Here is a 24,613-nt window from a genome sequence, read left to right on the forward strand (position 1 = left end):
TACGCTACTTGACATTACGTGCGTAACACGACAGTTCCAGTTTGCGAACTTGCGGGGCTAATGTGGACAAAAAATTCCAAAATTGAGTTCATCTGTGGTGAGTCCTCACATATGTGAGGGAAAATGGGGAAAAGTTCGGGAAACACATATACGTTAAAGCTAGGCCTGTCTCCTTTTTTTTGTTGTCTCTGTGCTTGGATCTCCAGGTGCATCTGCTTAACGCTGATCAAAAGAGGTTATGTTTACTTTGGGACTTTACCCCGCGTTTTGGTTGAGACTTTGTGGATTTTCCTGGTTTTGTCCTGTGGGCAACTACGGTTCCCGACCACCTGTCATAGTTTGAGCCGCGGTTCCAGAACAAATTCGTCCGCGCTTCTCCCATTTATGTACAAAACGGGCGGTGCCTACCACCCGGACACCCATACATCCAAACACCTATAAATCTGGACACCCAAACATCCAGACACCTCATTTGTACTCGTACATCGATGGTGGCATCACGGCATTACATTTCACAACTCGAGGCTCTACGACTTCAACTCTTCTTCTGCAAACCAATTGACCTCACGCCCATTCAGCGTATCAGATGTCTCTCAAGCCCAATGCCAGAGTGGCCGTGATCGGTTCGGGGATATCTGGTCTATCGTTCACCTATTTCCTCTCGAAGCTGAGACCAGATGTATCTATAACGGTATACGACAGTCAACCACGAGTTGGTGGTTATATCTGCTCGCAACTCACTCCAATTGATGAGGCACATGTAACTTTGGAGAAAGGACCAAGGACTTTAAGAGGTGCTAGTGATGGTACTGTGCTGATCATAGATACACTGTTGAGATTGGGTCAGAAAGACAAGATTAATGTCATCAAGTCCGATTCCATAGCCAATAGGAAGTACTTATTGTCTTCCGAGACTCTGCTTCAAGTGCCTAACAGTTTCAAGACTCTGATCCGATTCTTGAGAAACCCATTAGGCAAGGGTCTTATACAAGGGGCTCTAAAAGAGCCCTTTGTGAAGGCTTCATCAAAGGATGACGAGAGCGTGAGATCCTTCTTGACAAGAAGATTTGGACATGCTTTGCCGGACAACGTTCTAAGTGCTGTTTTCCACGGCATCTACGCCGGTGATATCGATAAGCTGAGTGCTAAATCGACGTTGAAATCGATGTTCAACTCCGAGAAGAAGTACGGCTCGATCATTAGATCAATCTTCAATAAGAAGGACAAGCCATCTACCTCATCGCTGTTGAGCGATTATCAGGAGAGATTCAAACCAGAGGGTTACAGCGTTCTTGAATTGTCTAAATTTTTGAAGAACTTCCCAATGATAACCATGACAGATGGATTATCAACTTTACCTTTATCCATTGCAAAAGCTTTAGAAGCACAACCGAATGTCTGTTTCAAACTGAACACTGATGTGAACTCACTTGCTATAGATTCAAATCAGGTCTCGGTGAACAATACCAGCTACGACCATGTTAGATCGACAATCAATGCGTCTAAGCTGTTCCAATTGATTCAGAATTCTGAAACCGGTGCAATTGCGTCAAAGGTGCATTCAATCAATATCTTGCTGATAAACTTGTACATAAAAAAGGACATCTTACCATACCATGGATTTGGCTATTTAGTGCCGATGTCGAACCCGAACCCATTTGGACTATTAGGGGTCATTTTCGATTCAGAGGTTGAAAAAGGTTGCGTACCACTGTTCAACGGATCAACTGTATCATTTGATAAAGAGCAGGTGGATGGAGTTTACAGCCCAGCTGACTATACAAAGCTCACCATTATGTGTGGTGGTCACTATCATGATGATAGACCGTTTGATGGAGATATCGATGCTTTGACAAGGAATTGTATTGATGCAGCTGCCAAACAGCTTGGTATAAGACTGAATACAGACAACACTCATATTGAAAAGACATACATTGAAAAATGCATTCCTCAGTATAATGTTGGCTATGAATCATTGAAAAGAGACTTCGACAAGAAGATACAATTAGAATTTAAGGGGATGTTATCCCAAGGTGGAATGTCGTTCGGTGATGGTATTGGTGTTCCAGATTGCTTTGGCCAAGGGTATAAAGGCGCAGTTGAATTGGCCAAGGGAGAGAAGATTCAACCGTGATAATAGATCTAGTACAGGGTATAGTAATGGATATCTATTGTGAAGCTCTCAAATCAGTCGAATTGATACCATAACGTTCGCACATTTGTCTGAAGATGCCATCTTGATTGAACAGGGCCCAAGGTGTGTCAAACTGTTCCACTTTGCCCTTTTCCAACACAAGAATACGGTCATAATTCAAGATAGTGTTCAGCCTGTGTGCAATGCACAGGATAGTACATTCGCTGAACTCTTTAGCAATGGTGTTTTGGATCTTTGCGTCTGTTTCGTAGTCGACACTGGAGGTGGCCTCATCCAGCACTAGGATCTTGGAGTCACGAACCAGTGCACGAGCCAGTGCAATCAATTGACGCTCACCATTGGAGAAATTGGAGCCATCATCCTCTACAAGCTGGTCCAGGTGGAACTTGTGACGGTTTGGGTCATCAGGATGCTGTGATTTGGCCTTTATCAAGACTTCAGTGTCTATGAGACCAGCTTTTCTCAGAGCTTCCCATAGAGCAGAATCCTCGCTCTGCTCGAAGGGATCCAGGTTCTTTCTGATGGTACCTCTAAATAGCACTGGGTCTTGTGGAATGATGGACAGCTTCGATCTCAAATCATAAAGTCCTAGCTTGGACGTATCGACACCATCAATGAGCACAGTACCTTCAGCAGGCTCACTAAGACGGAATAACACATTCATGATGGAGGACTTGCCTGCACCAGTTCTCCCACAGATTCCAATCTTCTCACCACCTTTGAAAGAGATAGACAAGTTCCTCAACACCAGTGGTGAGCCATATCGGTACCTCATGGAAACGTTCTGGAACTCAATAGCACCGTGTTCTGGCCATGAAGGCCTTGGCCTGGTCTCGTTGATCCTGTATGGTTGTTCTTGCTCAAGGTCATTGGCATAGAAGCACAGTCTCTCGACTGAGTTCATTTCGTTCTCAACAGAGGTGTAAGCTCTCATTGTTGAAGACATAAGGCTAGCGAGGTGCATAACGTACGTCACTATTAAACCTACTGAAGATGCACTGATTTCAAAGACTTTGTTGACAGACAACATAGAAATCACAAAGACAAGAAGACATGATATCAGTTCCAAATGAATGGATATCCATCTTTGATTTGCAATGACCACGAAGTAAGCCTCATTCATACGGTTAAGAAGTCTTTTGTTCTTAGCCATAAATCTTCCTAATGCATGATATGCCTTCAGTGTATTTAACCCATTAAGAATCTCATGGAAGTTGTTGAAAACATGAGATCTCTGAATGGATTCAATACGCTTAACCTCTATGGAAGAGGCAATGTAAAAGTTGGCTGTGATGAAACAAGCGAGTAAAGTTGGAGGAAGTGTCAACGCAAACCAAGGAAGGTAGACAATGCATAGCACGAGCACACCGATGACAAATGAGCCAGTGTAAATTAAGATGACTAGCTGCTTACCAATTCCATTGTCTAAATCGTCTGTGTCTTTGGTAAATCTATTCATGATCCTTCCCATGGGCGTGACATCGAGGTAACACATTGGAGTATGTAAGATTCTCTTCAATGCTTTGATGTATAATTTTCTAGATGCTGTTGAGAAGAAATACCCTAAGACAAGGAAACCAATGGCAGTGCATAAGACACTAGCAATGACAAGAGCCACATAGATACCAATATAGAACCCATTGGAGTATTCTCTAAACTTATCGGATACCCAAAATGAGAGCCAGACGTTCACAAATATCAGCGCAAAAGTGTTAAGACTCATTACAACGCCAATGACTGGCAATGCAAATGGTCCAGCAACACCTTGTCCTTCATGAAGATAGCTCTTATAGACGCTCCATGCAATACTGTTAACGCCTTTTTCTTCCTCTTCAATGAGAATTCCATCACCAGTGAGCCCACCATACCCAGACCCTGATGAATTAGATGAAGGCTCTTTCTTGCTTGAAGATTCCTTAGAGCTAACATCTTCTTTCTTAGAGTAATACTCCAGCAGTCTATTGAACCCATTACAGGTTGCACTTAACTCTTCAAAAGTGCCCATACTAACCGTACCATCTTCATTCAAATAAATCAGTGCATCAGCCAAATTCACCAGACTGAGTTGATGAGTAGCGAGCAACACAGTTTTATCCTTGAGGTATTTGTTCAAACATTCATCGACAATGAACTTCCCAACACGTGCATCTACAGCACTCAATATATCATCAAGGAGGATAATATCATTGTCCGCATAGATACCTCTTGCCAAGTTGATTCTTGCCTTCTGACCTCCCGAAAGTGTGATACCACGCTCTCCAACTTCAGTTAGATCACCTGCAGTAAACATCTTGAGATCGTCTTCCAGAGCACAAACCCTTATAACATCACGGTATCTTACTTCGTCGTACTCAGCTCCAAAAAGAATGTTTTCTCTAAGAGTCGTGTTCTGTATCCAGGGTTGACCACATAGGAGAAGTGAGCCATTTGAAGAAACTGACCCAGAAGTCCTCTTCATGAAGCCTGCAAGGGCCAGAAGCAGCGAGGACTTACCGGACCCAATTGGTCCAGTGATGACTACGAAGCTGCCCTTTGGAATTGACAAATTGAGATTGTCAAAGCCATTGAAGTCACATCTCGAAGCTACATCATTGGTGATAGAAGCTGGCTGACTAACAACATGGCCTCCATTGTCAGTATCTTGGAACTTTTCCCATACGAAGAAGCCATTATTTACCTCCATTGAAATGTTAGGTGGGAGATCAGCCTCACCATCCACCTTCTCATCTTCAATTTCGGTTGATTGTAAGTACAGGCGTAGTCGTTCAAGTCCAACTTTTGCATCAGCAGCAGAAGACAGAGCCGTTGGCATCATCAATAGCTGGTCACCTAGAATGCTAAAGAGATAGAGAGACGGAAAGATATTTGCAGGGTTCTTGTCCTTCGATACTCCGTACATCACCAGGAATGCCACCATTGAAACTAACGAAGGCAAAGAAATTGCAAAAGCTGCGAGAAAGTTCCGTATAGATTGCATCTTCCGTATGATCCCCATTTCATTGTTTCTTTCCCCTGTCACTATTCGTTCATAGGCATCCTCCCAGGAATATAATTTGATAACTTTGATGTTTTGCAAGATCTCACGCATATAAGATATTCTCGAATCAGTATACCTGTTAGCACGAGCTCGCATCTTTATCAGCAGAGTAGATATGGTGATAATGATGACCAAAGAAAGCAGAAAAACACCAACACCAGCCAAAGATGATGGTCCAATGTTGACTATCAGCAAGGCAATGGCAATTGCCAAAGGCACAGGAGCTGTAATGGCATAGGGCTGTAAGCCCACAGCCTGATCAATTCTTGCCAAATCTGTGGACATAATAGATGTTACTTTACCATTTGTGAAAGTGTGTCTTGAGTGTGCATCAGCTCTAAAGGTCTTATCCAATATTAGGGTTGTTAATATGGCTTTAACCTTAGCACCAGCGACAAGTGACAAGTACAAGAAATGGTTAAGGAGCAGATTGGAGGTGATCAAGAGCAGAGTGACACCGAAAGCATAACCAACACCACGCTTCACCGGTGTATTCGGAAAAAGTGTCTTCTCAGATACAAAGTTGATTAGAGACTTTGACAAGATCGAAACCACAACCTGTGATATGTCACTCAGCAACTTCAGGGTAATTGCTAAAGAGTACTCCCACTTTAAGGTCATCATTAATGCCTTGACGATAGAGTTTTTTGAATAAACCAATTCATGATTGTTATCAACATTTGAAGAATTATCCTTGTGTAAGACTTTCATGAGGTTTTCTTTGAACGCTTCGTATGTATGTTCAATGGATAAACTACCATCTAACCGATAGAGATCGTTAGGAACCAAGGTTCTCTTATAGCCAACACGGAGCAGTGGGTTCAGCCAGCCAAAGAATAGCGTAGACACTGGGTTTTTCTTGAGATCGGGATATAGCTTTCTCTCATCTTCTGTAGGTATTGGAGGCACCTGTTTCGATAGTAGTGGGGTTAGAAACCTCCTTTGCAGTAGTGGCTCAGTTACCTCACATTTCTCAACATCTTGGGATAGCAGGCCTCGCTTGTCTTCTGAGTTGGAACCTTTGATGGTACTCATCTCCCTGTTGAAGAGTAGCTGACGACTAAGGAGTGGAAAAGTTGGAAACTCATGTGATCTTATAGTGGAAAAGTGGTTTTCGAACCAACAACTCTCCTATCTTCGGCCGTCCATACCAATTGTTCATGTACCGTGTGGCCATCCAAGGTACATCGGACGGCACGATGCATAGTATGGCCCTTAGCATGTAGCTGGAACTCTCAACAATAGTTTAGGGGTAAGCTGAAAATAGATTCGTAAATTCATCGCATCATCGATAGCTGCCTTGATACGCACGAAGATGTATTCACCAAACATACAGCTCCAGCGTAGCAAAATCCAACTACATTGGCACCTTCTGATCGAGTAGCCCTAGATATCAGTGAGCCAGCAATATCATGAATGAGGTCTTAGTATACCATTAGTTGACCAACACAGTGAACACCACTGCTTATCTCATCGTGGAAAGAGTTCTCGAGGCTCAGACACAATGGTAAAAGTGCATATTCGATCATGCACGGCATCGGAGACTTATAGCCGATTATGGTAGTTATGTCCAGAGAAGAGCCCCTATGTTCGATCTCCTTTTCATCACATTCTTTTGTAGTATGAGGTCCTCTCAGTGGTACAGTTTCATGTTTCACTCAGCCGTTCGTTTAGTTCAGAAGTAACGTAAGCTCGAGATATAATGCGTTTGTGTGTTATGATCTGAAGGCATGTAAGGCGTGCGGTTTTTTAATTTACGGGCTGCTAGTATATGAGAAGAGCCAGGGGAGCTTGTATTAAGCACCATCTAGACGTAGTGACCAATTTTGAGACAACCTTTCACTTGACTTTATACCAGAACGTTCGCACATTTGTCTGAAGATGCCATCTTGATTGAACAGTGCCCAAGGTGTGTCAAACTGCTCCACTTTGCCCTGTTCCAACACAAGAATACGATCATAATTCAAGATAGTGTTCAGCCTGTGTGCAATGCACAGGATAGTACATTCGCTGAACTCTTCAGCAATGGTGTTTTGGATCTTTGCGTCTGTTTCGTAGTCGACACTGGACGTGGCCTCATCCAGCACTAGGATCTTGGAGTCACGAACCAGTGCACGAGCCAGTGCAATCAATTGACGCTCACCATTGGAGAAATTGGAGCCATCATCCTCTACAAGCTGGTCCAGGTGGAACTTGTGACGGTTTGGGTCATCAGGATGCTGTGATATGGCCTTTCTCAAGACGTCAGTGTCGATGAGACCAGCTTTTCTCAGAGCTTCCCATAGAGCAGAATCCTCGCTCTGCTCGAAGGGATCCAGGTTCTTTCTGATGGTGCCTCTAAATAGCACTGGATCTTGTGGAATGATGGACAGCTTCGATCTCAAGTCATAGAGCCCAAGTTTCGAAGTATCGACACCATCAATGAGCACAGTACCCTCAGCAGGCTCACTAAGACGGAATAACACATTCATGATGGAGGACTTGCCTGCACCAGTTCTCCCACAGATTCCAATCTTCTCACCACCTTTGACAGAGATAGACAAGTTCCTCAACACCAGTGGTGAGCCATATCGGTACCTCATGGAAACGTTCTGGAACTCAATTGCACCATGTTCTGGCCATGAAGGCCTTGGCCTGGTCTCGTTGATCCTGTATGGAGGCTCTTGCTCAAGATCGTGAGCATAAAAGCACAGTCTCTCGACTGAGTTCATTTCGTTCTCAACAGAGGTATACGACCTCATAACAAGTGACATGAACGTGGCCACTTGCATAACGTAGTTGATGATCAAACCCACAGAAGCAGCGTTGATGTTGAACACCCTGAAAACAGACAACAAGGCCACAACCAGAACCAACAGGCACGATACAAGCTCCAAATGAATAGAGATCCACCTCTGATTGGCTATCACCAGGATGTACGCTTCATTCATACGATCTATGAGATGTTTGTTCTTATCCATAAACCTCTCAAGTGCGTTGTATGCCTTCAAAGTTTGCAGGCCATTCAGTATCTCATGGAGGTTGTTAAACACATGGGACCTCTGTAGGGCTTCTATACGCTTCACTTCACGGGATGATGCGACGTAGAAGTTTGTAGTGGCCGTGGTGACGACCAATAACGGTGGAAGTGCAATGGCAAACCATGGTAGATAGACGACACAGAGGATAACAGTACCAGTCAAGATAGCACCTGGGTACACCAGCATAGTTAACTCTTGTCCAATTTCGTTGTCGAGAGAGTCAGTGTCCTTGGTGAACCTGTTTAAAACACAGCCCATTGGAGTCACATCCAGATAGTGCATTGGCGTATGGAGAACACGCTTCAAAACCTTCAAGTACAGCCTTCTTGATGCTGTTGAGAAGAAGTAACCCATCATTATGAACTCTGAAGATATTGCAACGATACTCAAAACAACAAACATGACGTAGAAACCAATGTAGAAGCCATCTGAACGGCCAGGGAAGCTATCGTTGATCCAATACGTGAGCCAGACATTGACAAAGATGGTGAGAAATACATCAAAAGTCATGAACATGGCGATCAGTGGAATTGCAAAGACACCAAATTTACCTTGGCCTTCATGTAAATAAGCCTTATAAACCGACCATTCAATTGCATTCACAGCTCTTTCCTCATCTTCAATCAAAGTACTCTCCTGAGGATTGTGGTGAACACTCTTTCCACTGAGAATTCCCTCCAGCTTTTCATTCTGACCGTCATTTGACGTATCAGAATCTGGTCTCGATGAGTATTCCATCAACTTAAGAAAACCACTGCTAGTCTTCGACAATTCTTCAACAGTTCCAATGTTGATTGATCCATCACCGTTAAGAAAGATTGCACGATCTGCGAAATGGACAAGACTGAGCTGATGTGTAGCAAGAACGATAGTCTTCTTACGAAGGAACTTCTTGAAGCATTCATCAACAATGATTTTACCAACACGTGAATCAACAGCACTTAACACATCATCCAAAAGAATGATATCCTTGTTCGCATATACAGCTCTTGCCAAGTTGATTCTTGCCTTTTGACCTCCAGAGAGCGTGATGCCACGCTCTCCAACTTCAGTAGCATCACCAGCTGTAAACGATTGCAAATCGTCCTCCAAAGCACAGACTCTGACAACTTGTTGATATCTGTCTTGGTTGAAGGGTTCTCCGAAGAGTATATTCTCCTTCACGGTCGCATTTTGAATCCATGGCTGACCTGCTGAAAGGAGGGAACCGGCAGTCTTCAGTGACCCTGATGTCTTGGTCATTTGGCCTGCGAGTGCCAGTAGAAGCGACGATTTACCAGAGCCTATAGGCCCAGTTATAAGAACTACTTCACTCTTCTTGATGGAGAAGTTGATATTGGAAAAACCTTCAAAATCATGCTTTGACAATTCATCCAGTCTCTCTATAGATGAAGTCGTTTCTGGTGTTTCCTCTGCTTCATTATCTTCATCTTCAAACTTCTCCCAGATGAAGGAGGCATTGGTGACCTGAATTGCAACATCTTCCGGAAGACTATTAGTTCCATCTTCACCTTTGTCATCATCATTTGACTGAACTTCACCAGATTGCAGATACAACCTCAGTCTTTCAAGACCAATCTTCGCATCTGTTGCTGTTGATAGAGCCATTGGCACCATCATGATCTGGCCAGCCAAGAGACTAAAGAGATAGAGTGACGTGAATATATTCGCTGGATTTTGATCTTGAGATACACCATAGAGCACAAGAAATGCCACCATTGACACCACAGAGGGTAAAGATATTGCAAACGCCATCAAGAAGTTTCTCACCGACACCATCTTGAGCATGACACCAATTTCATTGTTTCTCTCATCTGTAACGGTCTTCTCATACGCATCCTCCCAAGAGTAGAGCTTGATTATCTTCATGTTCTGCAGAATTTCACGCATATACGATATTCTCGAGTCAGTGAACTTGTTAACCTTCTTCCTCAAGGCCATAAGAGCACCTGAACACGCACCAATGACAAACAGGGCCACTAGGAACATTGCAATACCTGCCAGAGACGAAACACCTATATTGATGATTAACAGTGCAATTGTCACAATGATAGGCACCGGTGCTGTTATAACGTATGGTTGAAACCCAAAGGCCAGGTCAACTCTCGCCAGATCTGCAGAAATCAACGATGTCACCCTTCCATTGGTGAACGTGTGTCTTGTCACTGAGCTGGCCTTGAAGCTTTTCTTCAACACAGCAGTTGTCAGGATGGACTTAGCGTGGAGACCAACCGTCAGAGATAGATATAGGAAGTGATTTGTACACAGCGTAGTGACAGCCAGCATGAATGTAACCCCAATGGCGTAGCCCACACCGTTGTTCACAGGCAGACCAGGATCGACAGTTTTGTCTTGGACATATGTGATGAGTGCCCTCGATAGCAACGGCGTGAGAACCTGTGCTGTATCGGACAGTAGCTTGAAGAAGACAGCGAACGAGTATTCCCACTTGAATGTCTTCAATAGTGCCTTCAGTATGGCGTTCTTTGGATATTCTCTCGCCTCAAGCTCTTCTTCAGTTATTGAAGGGTCCCTTAGTTTCAAGGCATCTCTATCTTTTTGAATGATCTCGTCAAGGTGTCTTTCAAACGTTGAATACGTATAATCAAGGGCGTCCTTATCTGCAATTTTGAACAAGTCATTAGGGCTGAGCGTTCTCTTATAGCCAACTTTCAGCAGAGGGTTCAGCCAAGTGAAGAAGACCGTCGAGAAGGGGTTGGTCATCAAGTATGGGTACTTCACCCTCTCCTCGTCCACGGGTATTGGAGGCACCTCTTTCGAAAGAAATGGTGTCAATAACCTCCTCTGTAACGGTGGTACTGGAGACAACTTTTCAGAGCCGTCAGACACAATCACATAGTTCTTATCAGCACTCTCTACGGAGTTCATGATGTATATCCTGGCTATAAGAGGAACAACGACTCGAGACAACACCCTACAAAGTGCCTGTATATTCACACCAAAGCAGTGGCGTATTGGCAGCTTTACATTCCCCCAGAATGACATAATTCCATCACATCGCACATGTGCAGTGCTTGCTTTTACAGTTGCTTTATCTGGACAGCTGGCATATTAGCCGGGCTAGTTCGCTGTATATATTCTTTTCAGAGTACAGTGTCATGTATTTCACCAAAGAGACATCGTATGGGGTTCTGAGAAACAGAGACACACTCAATTGAGCCAATAGAACGTGGATAGAGAAGCAAACCGCTGTTGAACATTGTAGTAGACCTGCTTATGTGAGTTATAGTTCTGGTAGAAGACACAGTGCATGCTGCACCCAATGGTCAAGGCAGCATAAAGGCCGGACTGCATATGCATCGGTTCTGAGCCCTGCAACACCCTTCACTTTACCAGATGAGGTGCAACGGTGCTGTATACAAGCGATCATCTTCCCCATGATTGGTGACTCATGGAGAGCACACGATTAGCGTTATGAGCTGTAGCGATAGACAGTCATGAGTCATGTGATGCGGGCCAGATCAGTGGGTGAGCTTTGTATCAGACATCTTGTCGGAGTCAGCAGTTAGTAGGACCCTGGAATTAAGGGGAGGACCCCTGAGATTCACATCTATAGGCTTTGAGCTCGTAATGGCAAACTCATTGGTTGTGATGATGTAGGCTAGTTGGCGTGAGACCGCTTGTTCTACAAGGCATATTTTGATATAAGTGTCAATATGTGTATAGGAAGTATTAGTTAACTCTGCTGTTGAAGTTACCCCAAATGAGAACAGGACAAAGTAAAATGATCGATGCGAGATGCAATGTAAGCAAACAAAAAAATGGTATTATAAGAGGACATGGGTCCTATTCTTCCCATCTTGTAACTCTGACAGACGGTGATAAGTAACACCAGACGGATGCTATTCTTATGGCTCATCATCCAAGGAGTAATTCTTCTTGGACAACTTAGCTCTTAAAGTCTTACCGTAAAAGTAGAAAGCAAATGGAATTGCAACCATAGCAGTAGCGATAAATGCCAACAACCAACTTGCCCATTGCAAACCCAGCTTTCTATACATCTGGGGCGTAAACAATGGGAAAGCAGCACCACCGGCACTTCTCAAGAACACCTTCGTGGCCAACGCAGAAGATGCGTAAACGGCATAACAATCAATAATGTAGTTGTTGATTGAGTAATAGATAAGCACCATACCATAGCCGAATCCGATACCACTAGAAGCTGGACCCACCCAGATGATGTGCTTGTAAGAAGTGGCACCCAAGATCCACAGTGCAATTGCAGCAAATGGAGCACCAAGCATAGCACCAACAAGACGATCCTCTGGAGTGGCCTTTCTTCTGTGCGTCATTTTAACGTATTGCTTCTCCAAGACTGGAGTTGTACCCAAAGCCATACATGCACCAATCAAGATTGGAATGAGCATAAGGCCAATGTATGCATCGTTGTAGTTGTACAACTCGTTAAAGATCACAGGGTATGCAAAGAAGAACGCATAAAGCAATGCGTAGATAAGACAGACGTAGAAGCACATGAGATCCAACACAGGCTCTGTGACGACAAAGTAAAGTGGTCTAACGAGACAAGACTCGATTAACTCTTTCAATGACAACCCTTGAGCCTCCTGTTCTGTCATGATCTTTGGGTTACCAGTTTCTTTTCTAAGACGTTTAGCACGTTTTTTCAAGATCACTGGAGCATATGTCTCTGGAACCAAAGATGCCAGAATCCACATGACACCTGCAAAGGCCATGTTGACCCAAATGATGATGTCGTATCTCCCGGTCTTGATGTTAATCCAACCACAGACCAAAGGACCAAACACAGGACCACAGTAAGGGGCAAAGGCGAAATAGGCAATTGCCTCACCACGGGTCTCAGCTGGGAACATATCGGCGATGGAACCACCAACAAGTGACAAACCGGAAGAAGCCCAAACACCACACAGGAAACGACAAACCAGAATGGTACCAATGTTTTTACCAACAGCACATGGGATGTTAAAGATGACGTACAGCAACAACGAGATGAAGTAAACCGGCTGTCTACCAATCTGCTCGGACAATGGCGACCAAAGCAAAGGTCCAATGGAGAATCCCAACACCATCAACGAACAGGTCAGGGTGGACACCTCCGTGGAGACTCCGAATTTATCGTTGATGAGGCCCAAACCACCCGTGACACACGAGGAACCGAACGCCACGGAAATGACCAAGATGGACAGGTTGATGGTGTAAACCCATCTGATCCAGGTTGGCCAGTTGTGTGGGTTTTCCGGGTCATTTGTAAGGAAAGTGACAAACTCGATCTCTGGATCCAGGTCCTGTAACTTATCCTGCTTCTCCGTAGACGACGACGACTCCTCCAACTCGTTCGAACTTACACCTTCAATGTGTGCGGTTCTGACCCTTGACAGATTCGTCGTCGTTCTACCAATGTTTTGCAAAGTCGCCACGGGAACCAAACCAGTTGGGGTCTCCAGGGTGTACTCCTCTGGGAACATTGGGTTCTGGATGTTCTGCGGAGCATTGTAGTCAGGTATTGGTGCGCTGCTCTGCACTCCCATCGACTGCAGCGACTTGACCGTCTCTGTGGGCACCAGTCTCACGCTGTTATTCGTCTGCGCTCTGGAAACCGTGGTGCTGAGCTCCGATTGAGCGTCCTCGTTCTCCTCAGGGACGTATGCCTGAGGGTCGAACTGTGAGTCGATCGACTCCAAATCACTCGATGCCATGGTTCAATGGTGTGTGTATGTGTGTGTGTATATGTAATAACCCTCTCTAACGAATTGGCTCGAAATCAATTTTCACCACATTCCCACACACAGCACAAAGGGCAAGGCTACTCGCATTTATATAATTTCCACAGGATACCACCAGCCCAAAAAACGGCCTCCATGGCTTCAAAAGAAACAGCTAAAAACAGAAAGTTGTGTGTTGTTGTTTTTGATGCGAACAGGAAAAGGAAAACAAACTCACGCGGGCCGGGCAGAAAGCGACGTTAGGAGCAATCACCTGTGAGATTTTTTTTCGCTAGACGCCAGCGGTGTGTCACATCGTATGCGCGCGGGAAAAAGGCCTAGACCAAACTCTCTGGGAGGAGATAGCCAGGGGGACGAGGCAATAAGGGACTAGGCGGGTGGTGTGCGGGTGGTGTGTGGGTGGTGTGCGGTCGTAGCCTGGCGGAGCGAGCGTTGACGAGCGGTTGGGTTGTAGCAGTGGCGCTGGAGCGTCTTGTGGTGTGTGGTGTGTGGTGTGTGCTCTGTGCTCGCTGGATGGTGGTGATGCTCACTGCGCGCTGCTGCTGTTGTTGCTGTTGCTGCTGCTTGTGTTTGGAAGTTGCAAGTGGAGCTTGGCGTGCTGGGAGGTGGAGGAGGCGAGATCTGCTTCCAGCGATAGCAGTCAACACTACCGCTGCGACGGGCCATGGGTGTTGTCCATTTGCCCCTATCCCAGCCTGATAACCTCACCACCATGCCAGCGCCCAAACTGATGCCTCGCTACGGTATATAACACCGCCAGGAGAACACACAGGCGTGACCGTCCCACGCTGTGTTGAAGAGCTCCAGGCTCGGGCCCCCAGCGCCTTCCCTCTGCTCAGCGTGTTTGGTATACCGGATATATACGAGGCCGTGGCGGTATAGCCTCATCTCACTGGGTGTGACTAGCGCTGACTCAGTGAGCACATCTCCCAAGGTACGGGTACGTGAGCTCTGAGCTGCTGGATTTAGAACAACGACAAAGCCACTGGGAATGGGCCAGCCGTCTGATCCCTTGCTCTTTTGGTCGCAATGCGTCAATTGGTGCTTTAGAAGTCGCAGCCACTGCAAAAACAAACAACAACACACACAATTTCTTCTCCCATCGCTGCGCCCTTAAAAGTCCAGCGCTGAAAACCCCGATGACCGGAATGAAGCTTCGTGGTAGGGGACACATCACAGCGATCCCTAAAGCTCTCAGGAAAATCTCGAGGTTTTATTAGTGCTCCCAGTCTTTTCTTAGCCATTTCCGCAGTGGTTTTGGTATTGGCCGCACAGGTGTACGCCGCATACGGCAAGGTCCTTCCGGAAATGAGCGGCGCACGACTACGATTTGGTCCGGGGACACCACGACACCTACTCTGGTGTACGGGTGTGGTCACGTGGTTGTACTATTTGGGGAAGCTCTATACACGAACCTTTGGCTTCCAGTCGTCCAGGTCCTTGAGCAGGCCCTGGATTCTCTTGATGTACTGCTTCCTCTGCAGCTTGAGCTCCTGGCGTTCGTCGCTGTCCGACAGCTCCGTGAGGTCGACGTCGTCGAGCTTGATCAGCTCCTTCAGCAGCTCCTCCTGGAAGTAGTTCAGCTTGTACTGCTTGTCCTCATCCTTCAAGCCCTCAAACTCATCGTAATAAGTGTCAATCTGTTTCACCAAGCCTTGCTCCATCTTGGACGATACACTCTCCAGCTGGTTCTTACAGATATGGTACTGCGACAGCGCAACGGGCTTCTTGTCAGTTCCACCAGTTTTCAGCAACAGGTAGTAGCCCAGGGCCGCAACAACAAAAGTTGTAAGACCAATGCCTAACACCTGGTTATCACTCAGTTCATACGCCATCACTACTGGTCTCTCTGGGTTTAAACCAGCTTCCCCAGAAGGGATGCTCTGTTTGGAAAAGTAGGCCCATTTCATTTTCGTCGCAGAGGGTTGGCTCTACTTGGTACGCGCACGAAAGAAGTGCCATGTTGAACAGTTTACTATATACGGACTTTTATCTCTCGAGGTTTGTCAGTGCAATGCTTCCTCTCTCTTTAACATCCAGCGATTCAGTCTCATCTAGCACTCTGCGTATGAGTAGCGTGAATCCCATCTCCTTCAGAACTCTGCTGCGCCCGCCAACAGCTGGGTCACCGTTACTACTGTTGCCCATAGATTGGAAGAAGTTCATGCTTTCACCTGATCTCTGTTGAACGTTATCCAGCCAGCCGAGGTTAATCACCACCCATAGACATGCAACCGTCAACGACTCGTTCTTCGTGGTGCTCAAGATGTCGTAAATAGCCCTTAAGATCTCTGGGTGTTGAACAATCAAATCCCTTCTCTCCTCATCAATAGCCGAAACGTTAACAATGATGTACACGAGGCATTCCAGTATGTTGTTCTCCTTTCGTAGTATCTTATCACGAAGTTCCTGCTGTAGGAATTGGAAGAACGCATCGTCCGTATTTAGTGCCTCTAATACAGCTTTCATTTGTGAATCGTGACATGTCAAGTTTCTCAACACGTTCAACGCCTGTTCACCAACTTTGACGTTCCGATGCTTGCACAAGTTGATGAGGCCATCGTACCCTATCATCGATACCACTTTGTTGAGCACGTCCAGGTCCTTCTCATGGTAGAATATATGGCGTACAACGTATAATGAGTTGATCAAAATGGAGTCATTATCAACGTCATTGTTCTCGTCGCTTCCTTGAGAGTCATTCAACAGATCACCCAAAATCTTCAAGAATTTATCACCTTCACAGCTCAACAACTTCTTCCGCATTGGACTGAAGTCCAAAACCAAGTTGGCACAGATCGACAGTACAACGGTTTTCAACAAGTTCTCACCTTTCAAGATACTCGAGCTTACGTCGGTTCTTTTTGAAATCTGGAACTGTAGTATATCCAACATGTTCGCAATGACATCCATTTCACTCAGATAGGTTCTTAAATTAGAGACGGAACGTGATAAAGACCTCAAGAGGTAGCAAGTTGAAAGTGCCAATTGGTTAGATACGGCCATCTCTTCTTCACCAATGGCTTCCTGATCAAATTTCTTTAAATTGACAACGTGGAATGATAATACTCGTTCAATCATATTGACCAAGTCGTCATCCAATACAGCTTTACGATTGACCTCATTCTTTGACGTAACAGAGCTCAATATGAGGAACACGTCACTTAACTTGTTCAGCTCGTACTCATCGGCATCGTCAAACTTCAGCTTTATAAAGTTTTCATCAATGATATCACAGAACTTGAGGATCAGATTACAGTCGAACAGGAAGCCATTGACAAATTCAAATTGAAGGCATAATTTGGAAAGAAGATAAAATGGGTTATACCGTCTTCTCAGCCAACTTGGTTGTTTCTTGTAATGAACTTCTTCGTGTGAACCGTCTTCATCATCCAATTTTATCAGCTCAATTAAACTAGGTAAGAGCTTACGGATGTTTGCATGCTTGGACTGTTCGTTCAAACGAGAGTGTGTTGAAAAGTTCATCAATGTTGAGATGCAACTGAGCTTGAGTTCATAGTTCTTAGCTCCCTTTAGGAAGCATGTCAACATGAAATAAACCTCTTTGGATAGCACGCCGTCAATAGGGTCGACGATATTCTCCACTTCATTCGCTTGGTCCTTCTTATTTATGAGATCTTGGTCTTGGTATAGCAAATGACATAGAGAAAAGAGTAATAGACTTAACAGTCTCACCGTGGATTCGGAATTGGCACAAAGGTCAAGACAACTGGGCAAAACTTCATGGTCATAGCATTGGATATAAACATCCAAATCCGCATATCTGGAAGAGATCAGTCCCAGGCTGTCTTTAGCAACAAAGTTCAACGCTGATACGAGTGGCTTGACAAGGCCCTGGTACTCCAAGGGATGCAAATGAGGTACCAGGGCTAAGATGTGTAAGAGATAAGGATCATCAATGTCAAAGTTGACCAGCTTCTCGTAGAGAACCTGAACAAAGGACACACTGTTACCATCGTACACATCGAGATGGACCTCATTGAATCTGGACATAACATTCGTCATCACTTGACACACGAGCGATAAGATAGTGCCATCGCCTTCTGAATGGCGTCTAATAGCAATGTTTGCCAATTTGGCAAGAAGTTCGGTTTTCAACCTTGGACTGTTGATGGCCATTGGATACAGTGTGAGGGAGTACAAAATGATCAGAACCTGGTGCAGTTCCAGCTGCTCATCCTTCCCGAGCATGTCTTCAGACTCAATGGCATGTTGAAGCACTGAAAAGAGATAGTCCATGTCCTCTGAGCTCCTCAACAGTTGTAACTTCTCGTCATTATCACCGATTATTGAGAGCCGTAGTTCTCTCAAAGGCTTCGAAACCATCTTAGCAAACCTCCTTTGACTCTTTTGATGATTGTAAAGTATGGGAAAGGGGATGAAATCGTTCTCGTTTTGACAGATTTTGATGTACGGTTTATTTCTTTTTTTTGTTCCTTTGGGTACCAAGGTTATAGATTGATTTAACCAGGGCAACAGGCACACCAGCGGAGGAAACAAGAAGATATCATACGCCACAGACATTACCCAATCGGGGCGATAAGCCATAATTCTTCTATTTTCGGAAAGACGTGGCGCATGAAGAAAAAAATTTCACAAGCCATAGGCCATAAGCCACACATGGCAAAAGAAATTCGTGTTCGAGCCACAAGTCACGTGAAATGTATACGAATGTGTGTGGCTAGTGCTCATCCGCATCGACTTCAAAGTCCTCGAAGAATTTTCCATCAACTTTCCACTTTCACCACATTCCTGCTACTGTTCCCCATAGTAAAACGCTCACACTGAACAAGGATGGCCATTTCAATCGCTGATTCCATTCGTAGTGAGTCTGAGAAGCTCTCGTCAGCTTCCATCACAGCCCCATTCGGCTTCCCAAAGGACCCTGCTGCCATCCAAGGAACTGTGTACACAACAGCAGCCACTTTGAACTCCTCTGCGGTGTACTCATCAGTCCAGAAGATCTTCACTTACCAAGCCATCGGTAACAAGGACGCACTTGATGCTTCACTCAAGTTGTGGGCCACTTTGCAGAGAAAGAACGGCAAGGGAGCTGTCCCATCTGTCTCAAACTTGGAGGTGAGATCTGGTGCTGGTAATGCCATCTTGGGTTATCTGTCCAATGCTAAGAAGGACCAAGTCATCCCATTGGTCACCACAGGTGCCTCATTGCCTTATTTCGAGCCAACTTTGAAGTCTGCCTGTCAAGAGAAGCTGTTATCCTTGCAAGTCTCTGCGTTGGACTACGACGATCACTCCGGTACCTTGGTTTCAAACTATGTCACTCCGTTGAACTTTGCAAACGACTTGAACTATACCGTCTTCACTCCGTTGTCTATCAACGAGGTTCAGCACATCACCCTGTTGTCACTTGCTTACGCAAACCTCCAATCTTCTGTGAACTTGTTTGACGGTCCAACCTATATCAGAGAGTCTGCTAGAGTTGATAACGTTGTTACTCAGGACAAGTTGTCACATGCCTATGACCAATTGGTTGCTGCTATCCCAGCTTGGGAAGCTTTGCCAGTCTCAAAGAGACCTTCTGCTGCTTTGGACTCCCTTAACAGTGTTTTTGGTACTTCTTACAAGCCATTCGAATACTATGGTCACGAGCAACCAACCAATGTCTTTGTCGTTTACGGTTCCGTCGAGTCTGAACTCTTCACCACTGAAATCGTCAAGATCTCCAAGGAGCATGACCTGAAGATTGGTGTTATTGCTACCAGAATCCCATTGCCATTCGACTCTGAGTCCTTCCTCTCTGTGATTCCACAAACCACCCAAACTTTGACTGTTATTGGACAATCTTTGAACAACTCATCTTCTCTCTTGAAGAGCAACGTCAATGCTACTGTTTTCTTGAATGGTTTGTCATCAAAGTACAAAGTTTCCGAGTTCATCTACTCTCCAACCTTTGTTTGGTCTGCCATTGCAGTGGAGCAGATTGTCAACTCCTTTGTTGTCATTCCAAAGAAGGAGTCCAAGGGTGAAACCAACGGTGCTTCCACTGTCCCACAAGGTGAATTCATTTTCTGGTCGTTGGACAACAGCAAATACATCAATGCTTCTTCCAAGATTGCACACGCTTTCTCTCTCGATGCTAATGTCAACCTCAACTTCAGAACCAAGTTTGACAACGAGCCAGCTGGTGGAATCTACCAAGCCCAACTGTCTGTCTCCACCTCTGTTCCAGTTGTTGGTGAGATTGATGCTGCTGACTTGATCGTTGTTGACGGTAAGCAGGTCTTGGAGAACTTCAACGTTGTCAAGACTATCAAGCCACAAGGAACCATCATCATTGCTCAAGAGGAGTTGCCAGCTGATTTGAACGAATTCATCGAGAAACTGCCAGCTCAATTCCGTCGTAACGTTGCTAAGAACGAGAACAAGTTGGTGTTCCTTGACTTGACTGCGATTGGTGAATTGCCAGAGGCTCAGGGCCGTACCGGTTTGATTGCCATTCAAGCTGTGTTCTGGAAGTACGCTGCTCCACAGCTGAACATCAACGCCATCGTGAGAACCTTGTGGCAATCTGCTGGCTCTGAGATTGAGCTTTTGGCTGCTGTCTTGACATCTATTGTTGAGGAGACTGTCTTCCCTAAGGGTATCAAGGAGTTCGCTGTCGACTCCAAATGGGCTGAGTTGCCATTGGAGGAAAATGAGGTTTCATTGCCAGTCTTTGTCAACGAATCTTCATTCGAAGCCAACCCAAGATTCACTCCAGAAGCCGAGGTGCCAGAGATCTCCTCCTATGTTGATGTTGCTAAGAAGTTGGCATTCAGCGAATCTTTCAACACCACTAACAACCTCAGACCTGACCTGCCAGTCCGTAACTTTGTCGTCAAGGTGCAAGAGAACCGTCGTGTCACCCCATCTGACTATTCCAGAAACATTTTCCACATCGAGTTTGATATTTCTGGCACTGGTTTGACCTACGACATTGGTGAAGCTCTTGGTGTTCACAGTAGAAACAACACCGAGGAGATCAACAAGTTCATCGAGTTGTATGGCTTGGATCCAAACGCTTTGATCCAGGTTCCAAATAAGGACAACAGCGATCTGGTTGAGACAAGAACTATTTTCCAAGCTTTCACCGAGAACCTGGACTTGTTGGGTAAGCCAGCAAAGAGATTCTATGAGACCTTGGCTCCATTCGCCACGGAGGAGAAGGAGAGAAAGCAGCTGGAGACCCTGGGTTCTGCTGAAGGTGTCGAGCTGCTGAAGAAGTTCCAAGACGTCGAGTTCTACAGCTACACTGACATCTTTGAGCTCTTCCCATCAGCCAGACCATCAGTCGAGGAGTTGGTATCCCTGGTCCCACCTTTGAAGAGAAGAGAGTACTCCATCGCTTCCTCTCAGAAGATGCATCCAAATGCTGTTCACCTGTTGATTGTCGTTGTCGACTGGGTCGATGCCAGAAAGCGTAAGAGATTCGGTCAGTGTTCCAAGTATCTGTCCGAGTTGGCTATCGGCACCGAGCTTGTTGTTTCTGTCAAGCCATCCGTCATGAAGCTGCCACCACTGTCCACACAACCAATTGTCATGAGTGGACTGGGTACCGGTTTGGCTCCATTCAAGGCCTTTGTCGAGGAGAAGATCTGGCAGAAGGAGCAAGGTATGGAGATTGGTGAGATCTTCCTCTACCTGGGTGCTAGACACAGAAAGGAAGAGTACCTGTATGGAGAATTGTGGGAGGCTTACAAGGCTGCTGGTATCATCACCCACATTGGTGCTGCCTTCTCCAGAGATCAACCAGAGAAGATCTACATCCAAGACCGTATCAGACAGACATTGCCTGAACTCAAGGAGTGTATTGTTAAGAAGAACGGTTCCTTCTACTTGTGTGGTCCAGTCTGGCCAGTTCCTGATGTCACTGCTGCTTTGGAGGACATTGTTGCCGAAGAAGCCAAGGAGAGAGGTGTTGAGGTTGATGCTGCCAAGGAGGTTGAGGAGATGAAGGAGAACTCCCGTTACATCTTGGAGGTTTACTAAGTGTTACAGAGATTATTATATAAACTTGTATTATACAATAGATCACATAACACTCACAACAGATGTACCGTCCTGGAATCTTGTTCTGAAGATTCTATTTGCGTTTGTAAACATACCCTCCTTTAAGGAAACAATGATAAACTGAGACCCTTTGAAACGAGTCTTGATCAAATGGCCAATGTTTTGGGTGTGTGAGAGATCAAGTGCGGCATCGACCTCATCCAATATATACATCGGTGCCGGCTTGAACTGAAGCAATGCAAGAATCAATGAGAGTGCAATCAATGATCTCTGACCACCGGACAATTCGACAAGAGACTCTTTCCAAACGTTTCCAAGTCTAACCTTAACTTCAAGACCTTCGGTGATGTCCTTTCCCTCCGGAGGTTCAAGTCTGGAGAATGAGTTTGGTAGTAGATCGCCAAACACCTGACCAAAGTCCGCACTGACTTTCTCCCACGTTTTGATCAAGGTATCTCTCTTGTACTCGTTCAAGGTCACTATGGTCTCTTCAATTTTAGACTTATCTTTCTCGATGGTCTTGATCATCTGTTTCAAAGAGGTCTCCTTCTTTTCAACGTTGTCGATCATACTCATAATGTTTGGGTTGACCTTTCTATGCATCGATTGGAACCTCTCGTGTAATTGAGCAACCCTCTGCTTCAATTCATTGAGATCAACATCAGGATACTCCTGGATAATTGCGTCAACTATATTCTCATCTGAAAGCCAATTGTTCTCCTCAACAAGCTCCTCCAAACGCTGCGCAAGCGCCTTAACGGAACCCTCCAATTTCTGTACTTCGTGTGATAGTTTTTGTGAGCTCAATTTGATGTCATTCAACATTTGAGTTTTGACCTTCAAAGCTTTGTTCAATTCGTTGAATTCCTCATCAAGACCCAGTTGACTTTGCTTTTCAGCTTTTACTTCAGCATCAACAGCATCAAACACAGCACTCTTTTCACGTATCTCCTTCTCGAGCACCTTTGTTTGTTGAGAAAGATCCTTGATGTTGGCATCAACCTCAGAAATGGAATCCTTTGAAGCTTGCAATTCGGAGCTTAGTTGTTCAATTTCGATCTGTGACGTCTGGAAGTTGTCTTCGGCTTTATCCAATTGCATTTCGAGTTTAGGAATCTCTCCCCGGAGTTTTTGGATCTCATTCTCGAGCTCTTTCAACTTAGAACCTTTGTTGTTGTTAAATTCCTTTATATCAAGCTCGATCTTTTGGATCTCAGCCGATATTTGTTTAATGGATTCAGTCTTATGATTGATAGTATTCTTCAACTCTTCAATATCCTTGTTGTTGGTTTCAAATCTTTGCAAGAGCTGACTTGCAACGTTTGTCTTCAATTCCTTTTCAGCAAGTTGGATTTGATGGGAAGTCAAATTAAGTTCGTTCTGAACAGATTTTGTATTCTGTGATAAGTCGTTCAACTGGCGAAGCTCGGCCTGAACAGAGTTTAGGTCTTCCTGTCTTTGGAGCATTTGATCATGGACTTTGTTATATTGCTGGATGTTCATCAACAACGAGCCACCATTTCTCTTAGAGCCTCCAGAGAGAGTACCTTCTGGATCATATATATCACCTTGGAGAGTGATACTTCTGCATCTAACTTGCGGATGAAATGTAACCTTATTGGCTGTCTCGGCATCCTTGCAAATTAATCTGGTACCAAAGATAAACTCCATGGCTTTGGAAACTTCGGCTTCATAACCAATCAAGTTTAATGCCAGTTCGACCTTACCTGGACACAGTTCCTTGGCGACATGAACCTGCTTCTCAGCTAATGTGCGAGCAGCAATTTTGTTTAATGGAATGATCGTAACACGTCTTCTCAATTGTCCTCTTTCTAGTAGTTGTGAGGCGGTATTCTCGTTATCCACAACAACGTTGTATAGTCTACCACCAGCAGCAACTTCCAACGCAGTGGAATATTCCATGTTGTTTTCATCTATACGGAATAATTGTGCCACAACACCTTTAACAGATGAATCGTTAAAGTTCGCACTTGGTTTAGAGTATGTAAACTCCAAATTTGCAACCTTTCTCTTGAGGAAATTCACATCGCCTGTAATCTTGTGTAACTCCCTGTTAATTTGCGTTTCACGCTCTTTCAATTCCCTTTGTCTTTGAGGATCAAAACCCAAGCTTTGTAACTTCTGTTCTAAACTTTCTCTCTTCGATTTAAGCGACTCGAGTTTTTGGACGAGCACTTCATACTCACGTTTGGCCTCTGTCAGTTTTGGCTCATTGGATTTGTTTTCAGCTTGTAAGTGGTTTAACTTAAGTTTCAACTGTTCAATGGACACGTTGGTATTTGACAATTTTTGCTTCTCCTCCTGAAGATGTGCAGAATAACCACCTCCAGATTGGCCCTTCGAAGAGATACCTGTAGTTAAAGTTGAAAGCAACTCTTCCTTCTTAGAGAATTTTGATTTGAGGTCATCAAGCTCGGATTTTTTAGCGTTGTACTCTTCCTCGAGTTTCTTATGACGTGATTTATTGCGGTCCAAATCAGCTTCAAACTTCTTGATCTGTTCAACGATATTCGCCTTTCTATTTTCCTCATCGCTCAAACTTTCAATGTTGAGTCCCTTGGAAGTGTTTAGTCTGGCAAGGGATTTTGACAGCTCAGAATACTTCTTTTCCAACTCTTTCAAC

At 44.9% G+C, this 24,613-nt stretch overlaps 7 protein-coding genes across 7 annotated transcripts; 2 read left to right on the plus strand and 5 right to left on the minus strand.

Annotated features, from left to right (window-relative positions):
- Positions 1–399: 399 nt before the first annotated feature.
- On the plus strand, positions 400–2,452 carry HEM14 (oxygen-dependent protoporphyrinogen oxidase). Its single transcript, XM_020217654.1, has one exon. The coding sequence runs from the start codon at positions 587–589 to the stop codon at positions 2,132–2,134; it is 1,548 nt and encodes a 515-aa protein (XP_020068501.1). The 5' UTR covers positions 400–586; the 3' UTR covers positions 2,135–2,452.
- CYBJADRAFT_169321 (P-loop containing nucleoside triphosphate hydrolase protein) lies at positions 2,188–4,838 on the minus strand (the record flags this gene model as incomplete). Its single annotated transcript, XM_020215723.1, has 1 exon — positions 2,188–4,838. A coding segment is annotated over one exon (2,651 nt), but the record flags the coding sequence as incomplete, so codon positions are not given.
- A 2,150-nt stretch (positions 4,839–6,988) lies between these two features.
- On the minus strand, positions 6,989–11,101 carry CYBJADRAFT_154834 (plasma membrane ATP-binding cassette transporter; the record flags this gene model as incomplete). Its single annotated transcript, XM_020213440.1, has 1 exon — positions 6,989–11,101. The coding sequence occupies one exon, from the start codon at positions 11,099–11,101 to the stop codon at positions 6,989–6,991; it is 4,113 nt and encodes a 1,370-aa protein (XP_020068503.1).
- Positions 11,102–12,081: 980 nt separating this feature from the next.
- Positions 12,082–13,908, minus strand: CYBJADRAFT_178523 (MFS transporter; the record flags this gene model as incomplete). The annotated part of the gene is made up of 1 exon (XM_020216937.1): positions 12,082–13,908. One exon carries the CDS (start codon positions 13,906–13,908, stop codon positions 12,082–12,084), a length of 1,827 nt encoding a protein of 608 aa, XP_020068504.1.
- Positions 13,909–15,259: 1,351 nt separating this feature from the next.
- SNL1 (Snl1p) lies at positions 15,260–16,089 on the minus strand. The gene has a single exon (XM_020217655.1). It carries the CDS (start codon positions 15,843–15,845, stop codon positions 15,339–15,341), a length of 507 nt encoding a protein of 168 aa, XP_020068505.1. The 5' UTR covers positions 15,846–16,089; the 3' UTR covers positions 15,260–15,338.
- VID28 (glucose-induced degradation complex subunit VID28) lies at positions 15,925–18,282 on the minus strand (the record flags this gene model as incomplete). The annotated part of the gene is made up of 1 exon (XM_020216640.1): positions 15,925–18,282. One exon carries the CDS (start codon positions 18,280–18,282, stop codon positions 15,925–15,927), a length of 2,358 nt encoding a protein of 785 aa, XP_020068506.1.
- Positions 18,283–18,750: 468 nt separating this feature from the next.
- MET10 (sulfite reductase subunit alpha) lies at positions 18,751–21,948 on the plus strand (the record flags this gene model as incomplete). The annotated part of the gene is made up of 1 exon (XM_020212980.1): positions 18,751–21,948. The coding sequence occupies one exon, from the start codon at positions 18,751–18,753 to the stop codon at positions 21,946–21,948; it is 3,198 nt and encodes a 1,065-aa protein (XP_020068507.1).
- Between the last annotated feature and the right edge of the window lie 2,665 nt (positions 21,949–24,613).

This window comes from Cyberlindnera jadinii (assembly GCF_001661405.1).
Source record: "Cyberlindnera jadinii NRRL Y-1542 unplaced genomic scaffold CYBJAscaffold_16, whole genome shotgun sequence".
NCBI classification, from domain to species: domain Eukaryota; kingdom Fungi; phylum Ascomycota; class Saccharomycetes; order Phaffomycetales; family Wickerhamomycetaceae; genus Williopsis; species Williopsis jadinii.

Coding starts and splice junctions, on each gene's coding strand:
- HEM14 (XM_020217654.1), top strand. CDS start 587: ATGTCTCTCAAGCCCAATGCCAGAGTGGCCGTGATCGGTTCGGGGATA.
- SNL1 (XM_020217655.1), bottom strand. CDS start 15,845: ATGAAATGGGCCTACTTTTCCAAACAGAGCATCCCTTCTGGGGAAGCT.